The sequence below is a fragment of the Taudactylus pleione genome, unplaced genomic scaffold (genome assembly GCF_031769625.1).
Source record: "Taudactylus pleione unplaced genomic scaffold, aTauple2 ptg000005l, whole genome shotgun sequence".
NCBI lineage: Eukaryota > Metazoa > Chordata > Amphibia > Anura > Myobatrachidae > Taudactylus > Taudactylus pleione.
The window spans coordinates 13,818,290-13,837,379 of record NW_028284408.1 but is presented as its reverse complement, the minus strand read 5'-3'; the positions used below and the strand labels follow the sequence as shown (position 1 = coordinate 13,837,379).

Sequence of the window (19,090 nt, the reverse complement as noted above, 5' to 3'; positions counted from 1 at the left end):
GACAAAAATTATACATCTTTTACATTTTAAATTCATATACAAATGAGTAATATGCCAGCATTTTACTCTCGGTATATGGACCTCAGAATTATTATGCATAGATAATGATGGCATATAGACAGGGTTACTTCTATTCTACTGACTTTGGTTGTATAATGTCAGAAAAGATTGTCTCTATACTGTATATTGTATTTATTGATGGTTTTGGTGATGGGTATGCAATACCGCCGGACGCATGTGGTTCAAATCCCGACGCTGGAAGACCGTCAGTGAAGATCCCGACAGGTAAGTATTTCAACTATTACTAACCTAACCCCCCTCCCCTAACCCTCCCTTAGGAGTGCCTAACCCTAACCTCCCTCAACCCCCACTGTAAGTGCCTAAACTTAACCCCCTTCCCCGCCGCCTAAACCTAAGTCTCCTTCTAACCCTAACGTCCCCCGAGCTGTGCCTAACCCTAACCCCCCATTCCCTAGCGTAACCCTAACCCTCCCGAGAGGTGCCTAACCCTAACTCCCCCCCGGGAGCCCGTAACCTGAACCTCACACCACACGACTGTCCGCGCCAGGCTTACCTTCGATCGGTATGCTGGGCGTCGGGCTCCCGGCGTAGGTAAAATGACAGGCGTCGGGATTTCGACAACCGTCATAAGACCCCTGCCGGGATTAGATAGTCGGGAAGCCGGCGGTCGGCATTTCGACTGTCGGCTTCCTGACTGCATCCCATTGTTTTGTGCCAGCAGAAATAGAAGACTGTGTTCAAAGTGTGTTAATTTGTTCTACAGGTTTTTATAATGCCTTGATACAACTCCATTCAAGCTTTGGTCACTGCATGGTGAATGCATCACAATGTCCTGAACAGTGCACATGTCCATGGGTATGTTATATTCTTATATGTTCTACATAGAATGAGGATTCATAACATATGAGGATAGTAACCAAAAAATTTCAAGTAATTATAGAAAAATAAATTGCCCATGAATCGTGACCCTCACTCAGGTGCAATGCTAACATGAGTGTACTACCTAGAACGTAAAGAATTGTCATGTGATCTGAAAATGAAAGTTCAAACAGAGAGTTTATCTGTAAGTTTCATCCACACACTTACATTCACTACGTAGTCACATTGTTTGAAATGTCTTGCACCATATCTAGCACTAACACATTTTCTTCAAAGAATTAAGGGGGAGCATTAATCTTCCTGTTAAAACTTTCACACGTAATTGAAAAGTTTATCTAGTATATATAAGAATAGAATAGCTGAAATTGTTCAGTGGAAATGTCACCTCACGCAACAAATTAAACACTGGAATTAAATGTTAAACATGTTCTGTAAAAGGACTTCTGATACGTAATAGAAAACACACTATTTCCTGTCTGATGCTCCTTGTATAGGTCATACTTGCTAACGTCTTGTCCTCCATGTGCAGCAGAGGAGTGTGGGACATTAAACCATGAATTGCGTAATGGCAGCCCCATCTCCCCTGCTGTACAATGCCGCAATGAGTGGGAAATGGGGCCACAATGACACCATCCATCCACGATGAGCAAATGACCTAGGTGAGACCCTAGACAGCAAAATGCTCTTGGGTCTACTCTCCCAAAATTCGTGTGTCTCCTGTACAGATTCAGTGAGAACTGTTAGCACATACTGTACATAGCAGGCAACTGTGATCCTTAACAAATGTATCATTTACTTTCTGAACTCAGCAATAACACTATCCTTGCATGGTTACAGGTTTCATATGCACACCTAGTATAGAACAATTAATAATGATAAAAAAGTCATATGCCAGCATGAATACATTGGAAGTCATTATACTGAGGAGGAATACTCAGAATTCGGTTCTTCGAAACGCTCTTTAAAAGGAAGACCTCAAAATGTCTGTAAAAACCCAACTTTGGCACAATATTCCCTTTTGTTGCTGTATAAATTAGGCACTGTAGGATATGCACTGTCTTATTAAAAATAAAATGGTTCCCTTCTTAAATGCCCAGGAATCATAATTTACAGTACATGTGAGAGATAGCAGTTTCCTGGACTTCCACAACACTGTAGCCCTTCAGTTTGGGGGAAAATATTTTTTTCTATATTGTATCTAGCAAATGAAGAATAATGAATACACAATATTATACGTGTAAGGCAAGAATCTTGAAGGCCCCAAAGTAGGTTGCTTCCTGGGCAGGGTCCAATAGAGCAGCATTTGAAGCTTTGATAAATATTTCCTCTCCAGCGCTCAATTTGAAAACACCTCCTTGGTAAACAGAATAAAAGTTATACAATGAGCTATTTGACCACACTGCAGTGCTTCCTCCCTTCATTAAGGTTTCAGGAGGTCTTCCACTTTTATTTGTTTTGCAAACATAAAGCATGAGCTGCAAGGCTTCTTGGGAAAGCTTCCATGCTGCTTTGTGGTGTCGAAAGCAAATGTTAGCATAGACAAAATAAAATCCATCTTGTGAGATTTTCAATGTTCCATTGTTGTAGCTCATGTTTTGTTCGTTTGCCCAACCTAGCTTGTTATTCCAAGACTTCAGGTGCACGATGGAACGGCCATCTTAAAAGAAAAAAAAAATGTAAATTTATTATATCAACAGCCTCAGTAGTCTCAAGTCACTGTAACATTCTCTTACTGTGTGCACTCAGTAATGCTACATGATACAACTAGGCTAAGATGTTACTGCTGTAAATGATGAGGGGTCGGTATTGCCTTCATCTGGTTCTATACAATTAGAATTTACAATATGTTAAGCTCAATGTGTCTGTAAGTGTGATAATACCTGTTATTTAATATCTCCAACATCTGTTACAAAATAGTCTACACCAGAGGTTCCCAAATGCGGTCCTCAAGGCTCCCCAACAGTTCAGGTTTTAGAGATAGGTTAGATCAAATTGACTAAGGTACTAATTAAGTCACCTGTGCTCAACCATGTATATCTCTAATACCTGAAGTTTGGTTATCTCTGGTCTACAGCCAAGCTTCCTAATTAATTTACTATTGCAGTTACCTGGGTTGAATTAATCAGTTGATGAGAAGGGTGTTTTTTTTAATTCAGGATAGATAACTGCATTATTAGATCGCACTGGCACACTTGCATTTTGCCGACCACCCCCTGTCACCACCCCCAAAAGGCACAACCTGTCAATCACTCTGCGATGGGTCTGCCGGGTCACTGCGATTGCAGTCCCGATCGCAGTGGCTGGTTCCAGCACTGCAATGCATATGCATGCGCAGAACGCAACAATCGGCCGATTGCGTGTGTATTAGCAACTGCGAACCTTGCTGAATCAGGTCCTGAGAGAAAGGGTGGGGACTGGACTAGACATTTAGTAGAGCGATCCTGTTTTACTGGGCGACAACAATGCCATAATAACCCCACCAAATTACTTTATTGTTACATGTCCTCAGAGAGGCTAGGAATTCCTTTAGAATGTAAGCTCTCACGAGCAGGGACCTCTTCCCTCACGTGCTTCTCCTTATACTTTCTTCTACTCCTTACTCCCCATAAGGGCACCTAACACGTGACTGCCAACTCCCTGCTACTTATTGTGAGTGCTTTAATCACTATTGCAGCAATGTATATAAGTTATGTCCTTGTCCTTCACTGTAATGTACAGTAAGTTACTTTTTTCTTGTCCACTTATTAGTTCTATGTACTATGTAAGACGCGGCGGAACACTTGTGGCGCAATATAAAAAAGGATAATAATAATAATAGGAATCAGACACTCGATATAGAGCATTTTGTAAATTACTGTATAAACTGAAATTATGCGATTTATACCATCCAGTATCCCTTTTTATAAAAGACAGCACATTATGGGCTCACAAATGTTAACATCACTACAATATGCAAATGCGACAAAGGAAATTTGGGTCTATGCACTAAGCCGTGGAGAGAGATAAAGTACCAACCAATCAGCTCCTGTCATTTTTTAAACCCTGCCTGTAAACGGAGTTAGGAACTGACTGGTTGGTATTTCATCATCATCCACTTTATCTCTCGCCAAGGTTTAGTGCATAGCTCCCATAAAAACAATATTTTCTTAAGTTAAGAAAAACATAGATAGGCAATGAGCAGTATTTTGGAGAAATAATAGTTTATATTGGGTGTGTTACAAAAGCAATAGTGGGTAGGACTTCGAAGTCACTTTTTTTTTCCTTTTGCCAATATACGCATTCATAATATTCAAATTCCTATCGAGGACTTTCTACAGAGTGGTGAAATATGCAAATCTGTGTTAAAATGGTGCACCAATTGCAGATTTTTTACTATCTTTTTAAAAATAAATATTTTTGATCACTAAATTCTCTATATACCTTTAATATTTCCCCTTTTAATTATTATTACAGTCAATAATCCATTTTGGAATATATAAATAAAGATGGTCATTTATTATTGTGGTATCTATGCACACCACTATTGGATAACATCTTTTCATTTGTTTGTAAAAATATAAACATTACAGTTAAGTAACTAAGGAAACCATTACAAAGAATACTTCTGCTCAGTGATTAGGCAAGTGGGTGACCGGTCAATATTTGTTTAGGACAGGAGACTGGAATCTAGAAAAAAAAATCATATATTTAAAGAAGAATATAAAAATATCCCAGAAATTTTTGGCAAGAGTTCGTATGGTTTGGTTAAAATCATGTAATAATTTTAGCCAAGTTCTGGTCAAGTATTACAAAGTGAACTCACAGACCTTATGTCTGGGTGGTCAAACATGATTGCACAAGTGACATAAATGCCAGATTTTTGGAGGAGCCATTAAAAATAAATTGAGGGGAACGTTAGTGGAAATACATCTGTATTGTACAATGATTTTTGTGAAAGTCTTTTGTTTTTACTACTTCGATGAATGATTAGCCGAGGCGGCTGTCCAGAATGTAAATATATGGCTACATAAATATTGGTTCCCTTGGTTTGTTTTGATGACTCTTTTCTGAGGTAATATTATATGGACACTTGGCCTTATTCAGTTATCTAGAATGTTAACCGTGTATAGTAAAAAGAACAGTTAATCAGGTAAAAAATTATAATTCTGCATCACTTGTTCGACATACAATACATGTACTCTTCTCCAAGGAAGACATATATATATATATATATATATATATATATTTATATTAGAACCTAGATTTTAATACTTGCCAATTCTCTCATAAATAAAAACATTTCACCTTCACCTTCACCAATAAGTGTAAGTGCTTACACTTATTTCCCATTTTGGATACAGAAGAATTGGAAAAATAAATATTTGCATTTTCCCTACACCTAATCAAAATGCCTCATCTAAAAATGATGCTGAAGTATATTTGAGGAGACCAGAAACTGGTATACATGATCTGGTATACATTATTTACACTACAAATGGAGTCTCCACTGCTAAACCTATGTCCTTTCTACACAACTCTTGTCTAGCATTTCTCATATTCAGCACCCATAAAAGTTTATTAATTACAACTTCAAATTATGACACACTGCAAATCTCACGTTAGTATGGAAGTGGGCAGGATCTGGGGGGCTGGGCTAACATCTCCGAAGTCTGGAACAGCGCATTGAAATTTGAGATTTTCCCGGCAATTCCAAGACAATACAAGTATGTCTTACGGTCAACAGGGCAGGAACAAAATCTGAATCTCACTGCCTCTTGTGATAGGTCCAACCAGAATTAGGGGCCTTTTTATGAAATAACATTTGCGGGATATTTCCCGAAAACACCCATTTTTGATGGATACCCAAAAAGATAGGATCCTGAATGTATTAAGGAGGGACCGCAGCAGATATAGGAGGTCCCTCCATTTTGGACCGCACTTGTGAATGTGCAGTGTGCGTGAGGTACCTGAACCAGGAAGCAGTGTAATAGCATTACGCCATCACACTGCTTCCAACTCTTCGCCAAGATGGGTTCTTATTGGAGCCAATCTCTTGGTAAGAGCATTTTAGTAAAAATTCATCTTCACTTTGCGAATTTATTAAAAATGCGGATTGTGATAAATATGCCCCTGAATGTCAAAATATGTCTGTATAAAAGATTCCTCAGAATGGATTAATTACTATTGGAGTCTGGATAGGAACACCTCAGGAGAGACAATTAGTTATTTCAAAGGGGAAATTTGATCACGTAATTATCTTAGCATTCTGTGTCAAGAGACCAGTTAGCCAACAAGTCTGAATTTTAAATCAATTTCCCCTCCTCTGTAACTATGTGGTGTCCAGCATGGTGCAACATAAGGAGGTGTAACTAAAAGGCATACAAAAGGTAAAAGCTTATATTCTCTTGTGAAGGAAAATATGAACCTTCAAAGCATGTTTCTTCATAATTCATGTTTTAAAAAATCTGTATATCAACTTAAATTCGGGGACCGAAATTGCATAAGGAGGGTAAATAATAAATAACTGCTCTGCAGTGAAGTAGTCCTTCTATATTGGGCAACTGGAAAACAGAATTTGTGAAACAAAATATATATATGTTCTTTGCTGCAATGAACAGCAGATTCCGAATGTATTAATAACGGTGAAATTCTCACTAGCTATTAACTCTTCTGTGTCACTTAGCTTGAAAACTATTTGAAAACATCCTTTATAATGTTGGGCATCCTAGGGATCAGTGATGGGGCACAGTTCTGTTCTCTGTACACAACAGAACAATGGATGGGTTGCCCGCCCGATGGGCCAAATGATTCAATGATTTGGTAAGTGTTCTACACAAACGATATGTGTATACACACTTATCAATCAGTCACTCAAGGTCTGGCCACAGAAACCATTTGTGACATCACTGTTGCAGGTTCCTGTGGCCAGCATATGGGTCGGTCGGTCACCTGTACACGCGTGCAGATGTGAATGATATGTCTATCAGGCATATCACATCTACCATTCAGCACGGTCGATGCAATATATCTGTGAAAGACGTTGTTCACAGATGTATTGGGTGTATGCACTGGCCAATAGTTGAGACAATAAATTGTTCATTGGCTGTATGCATGTTATATCGTCCAGCGTGGATGCAGCATTAGATTATGCCGTCAAAATCATCGGATTTATTAACCAGTGATTTGGATGCTTAACATGCAAAAAAGTTGGCAATATTTGGTGATTTGAGGTGGGCTTGATAAACAACTCAAAATTCGTGGAGACAGCACTGGAAAATGTCTCTGACTGGTGAAAATTCTATCTTTCTGGCTACAAACTAATAAGATGTCATTTTCAACATATTTTTTTACTGTAGAAACAATTAATGCTTAATAAGGAGCCAAAACAATGAATATATATATTTTTATGAGGGGCACAATAATTTAATGCATTGGAATGTTTGCCATGGGGCCCTCATAGGTCTAGCTACGCCTCTGATTAGATTGCTCCAGTAATTAATTAATTAAATAATTGTGCCCTCATAAAATATATATTAAATGCTTTGGCCCCTTAAATAACTTGCCTGAAGTGGTCGTATCGTTTTTATGACCACACCGTTTGCAACCACGCCAGGCTGTGCGTTACCTGACATGGTCACACACAATGCGACCAGTCAGAAATACACACTGGGAGGCTGCCGAAAATAATCTTTCAGCAGCCACCAAAGACTGAGGAACCTCCCGGCCCCCCTGCATCCCTGCACCCTCCCCCAGTGTCTGCTATGCTGCCAATCTAGGGCAGCAAGGCAGGATCCCCAACCGGCGGCTGCAGAGAGAAGCAGCCACCAGGGAAAAGAAAAGTCGCAGTGGTCCGATCATTGATATGCTGATATATTGATGGCTGATATATATATATTTATTTTTTCTTTAATAAAATTGTGTTGGACAAGTTATAAAGAGATGTTGTTGACCTAATTCAATCATGAAAAAATATAAATTTGTGAGCGTATTTTTGTTAAAAAAATATTAGCCATTTAAGTGGTTAATAACTAATTATTGCCACTTAAATACATATGCTAAAAAAAGGCTCCATATTATGTTCAACAAATACCTCAAACTGCATGAAGTTCAAGCAATCTCGTTGACCAGAAGCAACTCTTAATCTGTCTATATTTTAAGGGGGTTTGTGGAAGCGCAGCTTATTAAACCAGATTTGTGTTCAAAATGAATTAATTAAAATAATTAAATAAAAAATAATAATAATATTAATAATAATGGGATGTCAATATGTGATGAGTTGTATATGAAACTCTTAACTTTGGTGAACGTCTCTTGAATAAATATGGCAGTACCTTTTTTTCTAATTGTACCTTGCCAAAAACTGAGACTATTACATTCTTCACAAAAATAAATCCACTCACCTGCTGTATGATTGCCAAACGTAAGATGTGCAATCGGCCATGTCTGATGATTGCTGTTACTGGGCAAGACTGATCCCTCCATTATAGCTGCAAATAAAAAGAAATTACATAATGCAAAATGCATACAGAAGAAAAGAAATGGTTATGAATAATTATCATTCAACTTACCATTTCCTGTATGAGACACTTTTTCTGAAATTAACTCTTGTTCTTCCTAAAAGTGAAATAAGAATAAAATGTTAAGCCAACAAACAAAACTCTAAATGTAGTTCAGCTGAAAAAGCATAACACAAATCTCATATATAACAAGATGATAATACTGTAAGAGATTGGTCATATTGGTGTCCATGCTTGAATCCAAGCTACGATCTGTTTGTTGGATGGAACGCAGGCGAAACAAACTGTGCTAAAAATACAGTACGAAGCATAATGGGGTCTATTTCTAAGCCGTGGATGTAGATAAAGTAACAGCCAATCAGCTCCTAACTGTGATGTTACAGGCTGTGTTTGGAAAATGACAGTTAGGAGCTGATTGGTTGGTACTTTATCTCCATTCACTTTATCTCTATCCACGGCTTATTACATAGACCCCTTAATACCTAATGTACAACTAACATTAGATGCTGCATCTATAGACTCTGCCCCATTTTTGTTATACGGTCCTTGTGCACAATCAATTAGCTTTACTAATAAACAGATCAATGATACCTATATTTAGATCAGCTGTCTGGGTTTGCCTTTGTGCCTGAGTATTTAATGTTAGTAATTGATTTCAATCGGAAACATTTTCAATGCTTTCTTATTACAATGGAGTGTGGAGCAAAAATAGTGTGTGAAATGAATATGAAGGAAACAGATTGTAAAAGCTTCCACACAGGAAGTGGCTTCTTCAAAAGGGCTTTAGCATTTGGTTATAAACATGAACTCAGTTTAGTGCAGATACCTTCTGTATGGCTGCATTAAACGCCAGCCTCATTCCATCACATAGATTTAATTTCCCTTCATCATCTGAAATTGCTTCCTTGCTGTGTGGTGCATCTCTTGTCTTCAAAATAGCTCTCAAGCACTGCATCTCTCTCTCACTCAGCCAGCATGGTTCCACCTTTAAAAATATATACGTGTAATGACAGTTAGAAATACATAAGTGTTAACATGACAATCTTATATTTACTGCACTAGATGTAACTCTGATAGGACCACCTTACACCCACTGCACTGAACGCCATTGTAAATGGTGTATGTAAAAAAATCAGATATTGACAAATAAGGAAGATTAATTGCACACCGACATCTCCCTAATTTTGATAATAACCTTAGTCAGATAAAATTAAAGCTGAACAATGGTACAGCAACTACAATGTCATTATTCCCCCCCCCAAACATAAAACATTGAGGACTACTGACATTCCCCCACCTTCAATCCCTACAGTTCCTACCCACTTTTTCCAGTACCTCACGTACCAAACACGTTTCTGCATATACCCTACTTTTATGTCCTTATTTGGAGTGCTCAGCAATGTAATTCATATTTTAATTTTAAAACACAAATTGTGTCACACAGTGGCGCTTTAGACAATCCACACCTAAAGAGTACTTTCTTTCAGGATTCAGAACATAGTTTTTGCTGTAGTCTGTTCACAGTAAACGTCTATTTTTCAGAAGATGTGAAGAAAAGGGATATATTCCTTCCAAACACTTTAATATCTTTAAACAGGTGTGAGCTCAATAGGGAGGGAATCTTCATACAACTGGTCAATGGAACCGTAACTGGTAAACCCTATGCGTTTTGTCTTTCGACTTCATCAGTAGGTATCAAAAAAATGTATTGATAACCCATAGGGGTATGATTTACAGGTAATAATCAACAGTTGTTGGGTATCGCTGTACTTCAGCTGATTAATCACTACCCAATTGGGCCCAAATATGATCCAACTATGATAATCAAATATCTAGTCCTAATGGGTTCATAGTAATGATCAGAGTTAAGCTCAAATAGATTTACAACATTTAGTGAGTCAGCGGTAACTGTCCAAAGCTCCTCAAAAATATTCAAAATCTGCAAAGGACCTGGGTATTCCCTTCTGTGAGAATAAACAGATGTGACCCAGTCTCAAGCTTCCAGGATCTTATTTTAATTTTGTTATATTATTTTTGATACAATAACAAAAATGTCCAGATGCTGTTTGAGTATGTTTTTAGTGGTATTCTATTGTCATATGTATATCCAAGATAAATTAAATAAAGGTAATAAAAATAAGTGCAGATGGTGTCACATTTGCTGTATCCCAGTGGCAGATCTACATTTTTGTGCCCCTTTGCACAGAGCAACAATAGGGTAACATCCAACAAGGTAAAAAGGGCCTTGCTGCCCTTGCAAGGACCTTGAGGGCCAAATGTCAGAGATGTAGAATCTACCCCAGAGAGTGTGAGACTGTAGTATTGATAGATAGATGTAGAAACACCCCAGAGAGACTGTAGATAGGTGTAGAAACCTCCCAGAAAGTGAGACTGTAGATAGATAGATGTAGAAACCTCCCAATGAGTGAGAGACTATAGATAGATGTAGAAGCACCCCAGAGAGCGAGAGACTGTAGATAGATAGATGTAGAAGCCCCCCCAGAGAGTGAGACACTGTAGATAGAGAGTAAGAGATCGTAGACAGATAGATCCTTACACGAAACAGGATTGGAGACAGCAGTAGTTGAAAAGGCCCTTGAACAGCGGAGTGGAGCTGAATTGTAACTAGAAATTGTTGGAACTAGAGAAGGCGAACTTTGAAAAGTCCCGGAATGGGTAGAATCTAATGGCAAGTTAGAATTAGTATCACACAAACCGTTGCTCCCTGAGATGATATGCTCAGATGATGATTTCATAGTAAACGAGATGTTAATTCAAACAGGCCATCCACATCAATAACCTTGGTCCCAAAACGCTTTGCTTTCTCTCGCTTAGTGTCTCCACCTTCATGGCCCATAATAAGATAGTTGGTTTTACTACTTCATCTTTTTTTATAGATTCCAAGACCCCTGTGATCACGAATGTTAAGCCCTCCATGCATTTATCCGCTCCCTGGGGAATTTGCTTGGTATTAAAAGCTTTAATTGCAGGACTGATCTTTACCAGCGAGGTCTTGTTTTTAACAGAAGGTGATGGACCAGACTGAGCACATAAAGGCTTCTTGGACCTTAAATTAGAATTTTTTCCCTTCTGAGACATAACACTGAAAGCCCCCTTCTGGGGTACGAAACCTTAAACCCCCTCTTGGGGTATAACACCCGAAAACCCCTCCTGGGGTATAACACCTGAAGACCCCTCCTGGGGTGTAACACCACCTGAAGACCCCTCCTGGGGTATGACTCCTGATGACCCCTTCTGGTGTATAACACTTGAAGATCCCTCCTAGGGTATGACACTTGAAACCCCCCCCCCCAGGGTATGAAACTGAAATTTCTCCCCTGGGGCGAGAAACTCAAACTGGAAGAAATTAAATATGAAGGTTCAGATAACTCTTCCTGAAATTGATCCTTGCCAGTAGTTAGGACAGTGGCACATTCAAGAAGTGGCTGACCAGATTTCGCGACCGCCTCAACGGTATTAAGATTTCCTCTAGAAATTTTGGCATATAGTACGTCAACTGGCGCTGAGGACTCAGATATGTCTCTTGAAGCTAACAAGACAGGGTTTTCTTCTGAAGGTAATGGCCCATATGCCTCCTCTGAGGTTACTAAATCAAATACCCTCTACCGGCCTGCAGACTGAAGTGTCCCACTAGGGTGAGGAGAACCCAGGCTGAGAGTAGAACCCACAACATTCAGATTGAGACCGGAACAAACAAAATGTGGAGTCTCTCTGACTTTAGAAGGCTGGAATAATCTCCCTAAATTCTCTAGTCAAGGGTAGAAGCATCTTGTAACAGGGCCCCAATCACAAACTTGAACCTTGTTTTGTATGGTAGACATTACCCCCTTGCTCGGAGTTGAGGGAACTGAAGCTGCAGATGGCTGGGTACAGGAACTGAGGTCATGGATATTGGAAATCTTACACTTGTTATCACCTCTTGGTTGGCGAAGGAGACGGTTCTTAATAAAATGGTCAGCCTTCCCACAATTTAAACAGAGACCAGTAAGCTTAGGGCGTGGGTAACTACGATGCCTCACTTTATTTTGCATGAGAGAAGTTTTGGTTAAATCAGGGGCAGCACCAGAAAACTTTGAAGATATTTGAAAATATTTAGGGAGAAGACTTTGAAGTTGCTCTAATAGATGGTAGAGAACAGTTAGCTGAACAGGGTTACAGATGTTAGGTAGCTGGAAGGTCAGAGGACTACTGAGAGGTTGGTTTACACATTCAGGAAAAAATTCTTCAGTAGAAGTCAATGATACTCGAGAATGAAGCTCTGGAGAAATAGACACAAGAAGTTTTACTGGCGGAACTTGAAACGGAACTGGAGTCCAAGTAGCAAGAACAGAATTAATGAATTTTAGTTGAGTGAAAACTTCTTGCAACTGTTGTCCCATGAGTTGCTGGGCTACTTCTTGCGCACCCATACGGAGGAGTAGGTCTTGAAAAACCACTTCACCCTGGAACCTGGTGGCTTGCATGTTTGGCTGTTCAAACTGTCACAATCCGGCACAAGGAAATCCTCAGTTGGAGGACTGGGAGCCAGGGGGTTAGGAAGCAACTGATGGGGTGACAGTAACAATGTCCTCCTTAACGGTCAAACCCAGGTGTTGGCTAGACCTAACCAGAGGTGCGGAGTCTAACCCACTTGGTGGTCTTCACCAGTGACCCCTCCTATTGGGATTTGGGTTTTTGCTGCACCAAGTGATAAGGTTGTGGCCCTCTGGTTAGGTACCTGGGAGTGACAAGGAGACTGGGAGATGACACTAGGAGTAAGATGACTGAGAGATTGCGTACGCCGTGTAACGATATGAAGCAGAGAGGAGTATGCAGAATAATGAATGCAAAGAATACTATGAGTTCGTGTACTGGTTTTGCACTGAAGGAAACTTGTAACTACATGGATACTGTAATGAGTACACACGCTGGTGATGAAGATGCAGGATGAAACGGAAGAACGACACTAGGGGTCAGTATAGGGATGGTGTACTGAGAACACATGCTGATGAAGGTCACTAGGAATATATCACTAGCAGGAAGGAACGTGGACCCTGGAACAGTGCTGCAGCAAGTAATCACTGGAAGTAGCGAAGTTGAACAGCAGCTTCTTGTTCCTGGAGTCAGACTAAATACCCTTAGGTAGTTGGTCATTGGATCAGAAGATCAGCTGAGTGACCGCAGGACTACCATTGGGAAAGACTAGTCAGGTGATACGGACCAACATGGCTGCGCCCATGACCGCAGATCCATCAAGACTGGCATAGTGAAGGGTTAATACTACTTCTACCCCTGTCAGACAATATTACTAGGAAGCACAGTATCACTCAGCTGCTTCGGCATTGTCTTCTAAGTAATAAGATGCATTGGCAAACGCAGGATTCCTAGAGGGGGGTTTCCAAATGCTGGATTTTAGAGTGCGTGTGGCCAGTAAATGAATAGGGCATAATTAGCACTTATCCAGCTTTAATATGCATCATACAAAGTGTATTGTGAGTCATAACTCCAGAATATACAGGACCAGCAATCACAGTAAGCCATTAGATGTAGCACTAGGGCCATCCTGCCTGAGCTGAGTGATTTTATTTTAGATGTGGGCACCATTGCAGAGTATGGGGGCAAGTCCGGGAGTCTGGGGGAGCAGCAGAAGAACCTATCACTGCCCTTTACATATATGTACGTATTGGGCTCATCATGCACTGGATAGTGTAATATTATATGGTATTCATAATTAAGCCTATTGATGGTCTATACATAGCAGTGCACCCCTAACAGTGCATGTTTTCCAAATCTAGTTGGCGCACAGGTGTATTTATTACTGGTTGACATATGTTAAAAGATCCACAGGTTGTGTTAATTATTTAATTTGTGATACTGAGAGGAAAATGCAACACTAGTAAAATTCTATGTTACTATTTCTAATGTGGGCTGGGGAGGGGGGTTTCCAGGCAACCGGAACCCCCCCCCACCCCCTCCCCCTGAGTTTGCCTATGGGATGTGTTCTATTGCTACGATTAAAAAGAAGTGCAAAGAAACATGTTTCAAGGCTCCTGAAACTTTCAAATTCTTAACTAACGATTAATATAGTAATAACTTACAGCCAAGAGCATCCAAGTAGCATCTTTCAATAAAGTTTTTCAGTGGGGATTGTTCTCAGGGAGGCAGAGGAAAACAGCAATTACCTTTTCCTAGCAGTCTAGTTAGTCAGTGACCAATCCACTAACCATTGCAAATGTGACTTATTATATAAATTAACACATCACTAAATATTAAGGGGTATATTTACTAAAGTGTGCGTTTTTAGAAGTGAAGATGTTGACCATAGCATCCAATCACATTCTACTTAACATTGATCTAGCACCTTCTAGAAGATAATAGCTAGAATCTGATTGGTTGCTATAAGCAACATCTCCACTTCTAAAATACCACACTTTAGTAAATATATAAATATACCCCTAATACTGCTTTTATACCAAAATTCCAGGTCTGACCCAGAGGTTGGAACAGGGTTCCAATCCGGATCAGACCCAGAATTTCCCGTCACCATGGCCCGGATCACGCCGTTTACACTGCAGGGTTTCACGTGTTATTCCCGTGTTAAACCCCGCAAGTTACCTTGGTTGGATTGCTCTGTCACTCAACCCGGCAATCCAACCCATTCCCCTTTTACTCCAAGGAGCTACCCAGGTTAACCCTGCAATAACCCGGGTTTTAGCTCTGGTGTAAAAGGGGTATAAGTGTCTGCACCACAGTTTTATTCCCTACTACTACCTATCAATCTCAACGCCATTACTTGGGGTCCCAGAACAATGGGACACTTGGCCAAGGGGGCTTAGTTTGTAAGCAGAGTGCTCTTCTGTTTCAATGATTACTTGTTTTATCACTGTACTGCATACTTGCCTACTCCCACTTCAGCCGGGAGCCTCCCAAAAATTGGTTGCCACTCCCGGCCCCCCAGAAAGACAGGCAAGTAGGCATATTTGTGAGGAACCTTTAGCCCCAAGCATAGAGTATTCCACTGACATAAGGCTTGGCTCTCACTAACATCATCAGTCCGAGATCCTTCTATAGTGGGGAAGATTTAGCTCCTCATTGTCGGTTTGTTCCCCAGCCTTAAAACACTATTATAGCTTAAAACTACACACCAACAACATGCTACGCTTTACCTACGCTTTACCTAAGTCACACAATTTTCATGCAAACACTCAAGCAACAAATAACCTAATGGGACTTCCGTAGGATCAAACAAAATACTAATCTACATTTAAGTGAGCACTGTCAATATTAATGACATTCCCTGTGGCACAGTGCTCCTGAGTATCTCTAATAGTAATAACTGCTCAGAGTAAACATTCTGAACTGCAGCTTGGAAAACCCAAATATATGTGAGAAGTGTTTGAGAGTCAACAGCAATGGGGCGTACTTGGCCAAATAGGTAATCTGGGGTAGAATGTAACCCAATCACAGACATCCTTTTTGCCTAAATATAGCCTGTTTTTTTTCCAATCTTCCACCTACAGGTTAATATAATTATTTAGATGAGGCAGCCATGGGGCTGATCATAACAAAATTCTCCTTCAATCTTAAATTATATATTGAAAACTGAGCCCAGCATAAATACCAGGTATGTGGAAGTGTCACAGATTCACACCTACGATGGGCAGAACTGCAGGGGTAGCAGGTTGCGGCGTGTGTTATCATCATAAACTAGAAGGACGTTTTCACCTTAATGGTGAATTGAATTTTCTGCATCAGTGCGACAGAAGCCTCATATTTTTACTGAGGACTCTGAGCCCGATTCAGACCCGGACGCTAAGCCGCGGACGCATGTAATGGGTGATTGTCACCCCTCTGCGCATGCATCGCAGTGCGCAAACCAGTCATTGCGATCGGGAATCGTGCGATCTTCGCACAAAGACTGAGCGCTACTTTGAGTGACAGATAGTGCCATTTGTGGGTGATAACAGGGGAAGGTGCTTGTAAACGGGGGAGTGGTGCTGCAAATGCAGGCGTGTCTGGGCCTCAAAACAGAGTTTTATGGGTGTGCATAATTAGCACGGAAGCGTCATTGTACACGTCACTTGGTTGTATTTCAGGCTGCAGTGATCACAGTGCTTGCGGTGAGGTAGGGACTACCTCAAGCACTGCGTGCAGCTCCGATGGCTCTCGATGGTTCCGATTAATCATACACTTCCTGGAGATGACGTGTGTTAAGAAAGAAAAGTGGGCGTCTTTATACCGACGTACGTTCACTCTGCCGTCGCTCTCTAAGACATAGAGGGTGTCTTTACACCAGACAGTGCGATCGCGGAATTTGCATACCTGGCCCCTTTTGGCAGCGAGAGAGCGCAGCTTAGCGTCCGGGTCTGAATCGACCCCTCTGCTCCTTACAATATCTAACTCTCTCTGTGGCTTCCAACTTGCTTCCATTCCCCATCTTACACCATGACACTGCCCCTGTCCAAACGTACCAGTGTTCTTACTAAAATAATCTCAGGAGTGGTCAGGTCACTGCCACATTAGCAGCACGCTCCTGTCCTGCTGCACTGACCATTCTGAATCGGATTGACAAATAAACAGGATTTAGACAATAATGTAACAGCTGAAGATTCCATTCCACGAAGTCCCAATAAACTGATGTCGAGAGCCAGCATATCCTGTGGTTTCTATCATTTGCAGAAAGTAGGCAGCATTAAGTGCTGTCTGACACCTGAGATCTGCCAGAGGTGTCAGCATAGTAAACAAGAGTAATTTTATGAGATGTCCCAAATAAAATGTCCCCAGGGATAATACTTTGTACAGTAACTACATATCAGAGAGTCAAATTAGTTGTATTGCACTATACACAAGAGCTCAGTAAAGCATAGCAAGGTATTTCAGGAGAAGAAGTTTTTTATTTTTATTTTTATGCAAGAAAACTTTTATTTAATTTGTCTTTAAACGTTTCTCTACCACTTCCTGTTCTTGAACACATAGGAAATGAGCCAAAAGATGCAAAACGCAGAATTCGCCTTGGGAACTTGGGTTTGCCTGCGAAAGCTTCCACACAACATAATATCCTGTGAGATCTGATCACATTTTCTCTTTTAGTGGAACATGTAAGTCACTGCTATATAGCAGCACTGCAGCATGTTGTTTCAGGTCATTTAAAGGGCCAATTTAACGTAACATGGCTGGAGGAGCCATATGTGGAATGGTTATTACCTAAGATAATTTTAGGAGTTTTCCAGCTGTTGAACCAAAACATCAATAGTTATATCAAAAGCAAAGCTGGCAAAGAAGACCCGTTCCTGCAAACACCATGCCCAACTCTGCTCACTCTTAACCAAAACCATACCTACATTATAACAAGGCTATGGCCATTTCTGGAACCATGAATGGGAGAGTCCCATCAAGATAGGGTCTACACCATATTCTGGTGGTACAATGGTGATGTTTTAGGTCTGTTCCACCCATCAGGACTGTGGGCCTGATTCAGCAAGGATCGCAACTGCGATTACGCACGCAATCGGATGATTGTTGCGTTCTGCACATTCATATGGATCACAGTGCGCATGTACAAACTGGCCACTGACCACTGCGAACTGGCCAGTGACTACGCAGATCCATCACAGAGTGATTGACAGGAAGTGCCATTTGTGGGAGGTGACGGAGGGTGGTCTGCGAAACACAGGCGTGCCAGTGCGTTTGAACGCCATTTCAGGGGTGTGCATAAATTATCCACTGCGATGTCGTATGCAGCTTGAGTACTCATAGCGTGCGACGAGGTTAGCAATTAGGTCAGAGCTTGTGCAAGTGTGCGTGAGGCTGCGATGGTACTCATTGTTACCGATGGTTCTGCAGTCTTGCTATTATGGATGTGTGTAAAGGTAAGGTGGGCTTCCCTATGTAGTTCTGTGACAACATAGCGATCGCAATGGATTAGCATATCATCGCAACCAGACTGCGTGCGTAATCGCAGCTGCGATTGCAGTTGCGATCCATAGTGAATCAGGCCCTGTATCCTAACAGCAGGTACAGTTAGGAGAGATATCCTCAAATTACTCCAAACAGCCTCATTTGACATGCCACGGACTTTGCGACTTATGGCCATATTCAATTCCCGGCGAAAAGTCCCGTACTTTTCGCATGCAGCTCTTTTCGACCACTTCGCTGGTTTTCAAGGCGGAAAAGTATCGCGCCCGTTTTCCGCCGTATTCAGTTAGAAATCTGCGGAAACAGGAGCTGGCGAAACTGTAATATGTGAAAACTGCTGTCAGATTTGGAGAAATCAGCCCGACACCCCCAAAAATATGCTCTGACATTGGGGTTCACTCTAGTTACCCACGAATAGGCCTGCTGAAGGTATTTGGGGTACTTAAATGGTCTCAATAGCTGCTATTTTGCGCTTTTGCTGAAGTGGTGAGGAATAGCATTTTGCAGTTTGGGCCTGATTCAGACCCACTCACGAGCGGCTGTCCGCCCCGTCTGCTGCGAGACCCCTAGCGACGGAGCGTCCATCGCTAGCCGGGTCTCGCACATGCGCATGACGGAGCCGGCTCCGTCGTGCGCATGCCCAGTGGGGCAACATCGAGTCGGTTGCGATCGTTCAGCGCTTGCGACCGACTCTGAATGACCCCCATAGTCCCATCTGCTGTGCAGGACAGCAGATGGGAGAATGTGATGAACAAGCCGCAGGCGTAGAGACTATACGA

General features: G+C 41.1%; 1 protein-coding gene across 1 annotated transcript in view; it reads right to left on the bottom strand.

The window, feature by feature from the left end:
* Positions 1-1,855: 1,855 nt before the first annotated feature.
* TNFSF11 (TNF superfamily member 11) overlaps positions 1,856-19,090 on the bottom strand; it is a 29,362-nt gene continuing 12,127 nt past the window's right edge. Inside the window, exons 2-5 of the mRNA XM_088476351.1 lie at positions 9,223-9,381; positions 8,448-8,493; positions 8,280-8,366; positions 1,856-2,557 (exon numbers count right to left, since the gene is read on the bottom strand). Coding sequence (XP_088332477.1) covers positions 2,130-2,557; positions 8,280-8,366; positions 8,448-8,493; positions 9,223-9,381 — 720 coding nt within the window. The 3' untranslated portion in view covers positions 1,856-2,129. The remainder of the gene's footprint in view (positions 2,558-8,279; positions 8,367-8,447; positions 8,494-9,222; positions 9,382-19,090) is intronic.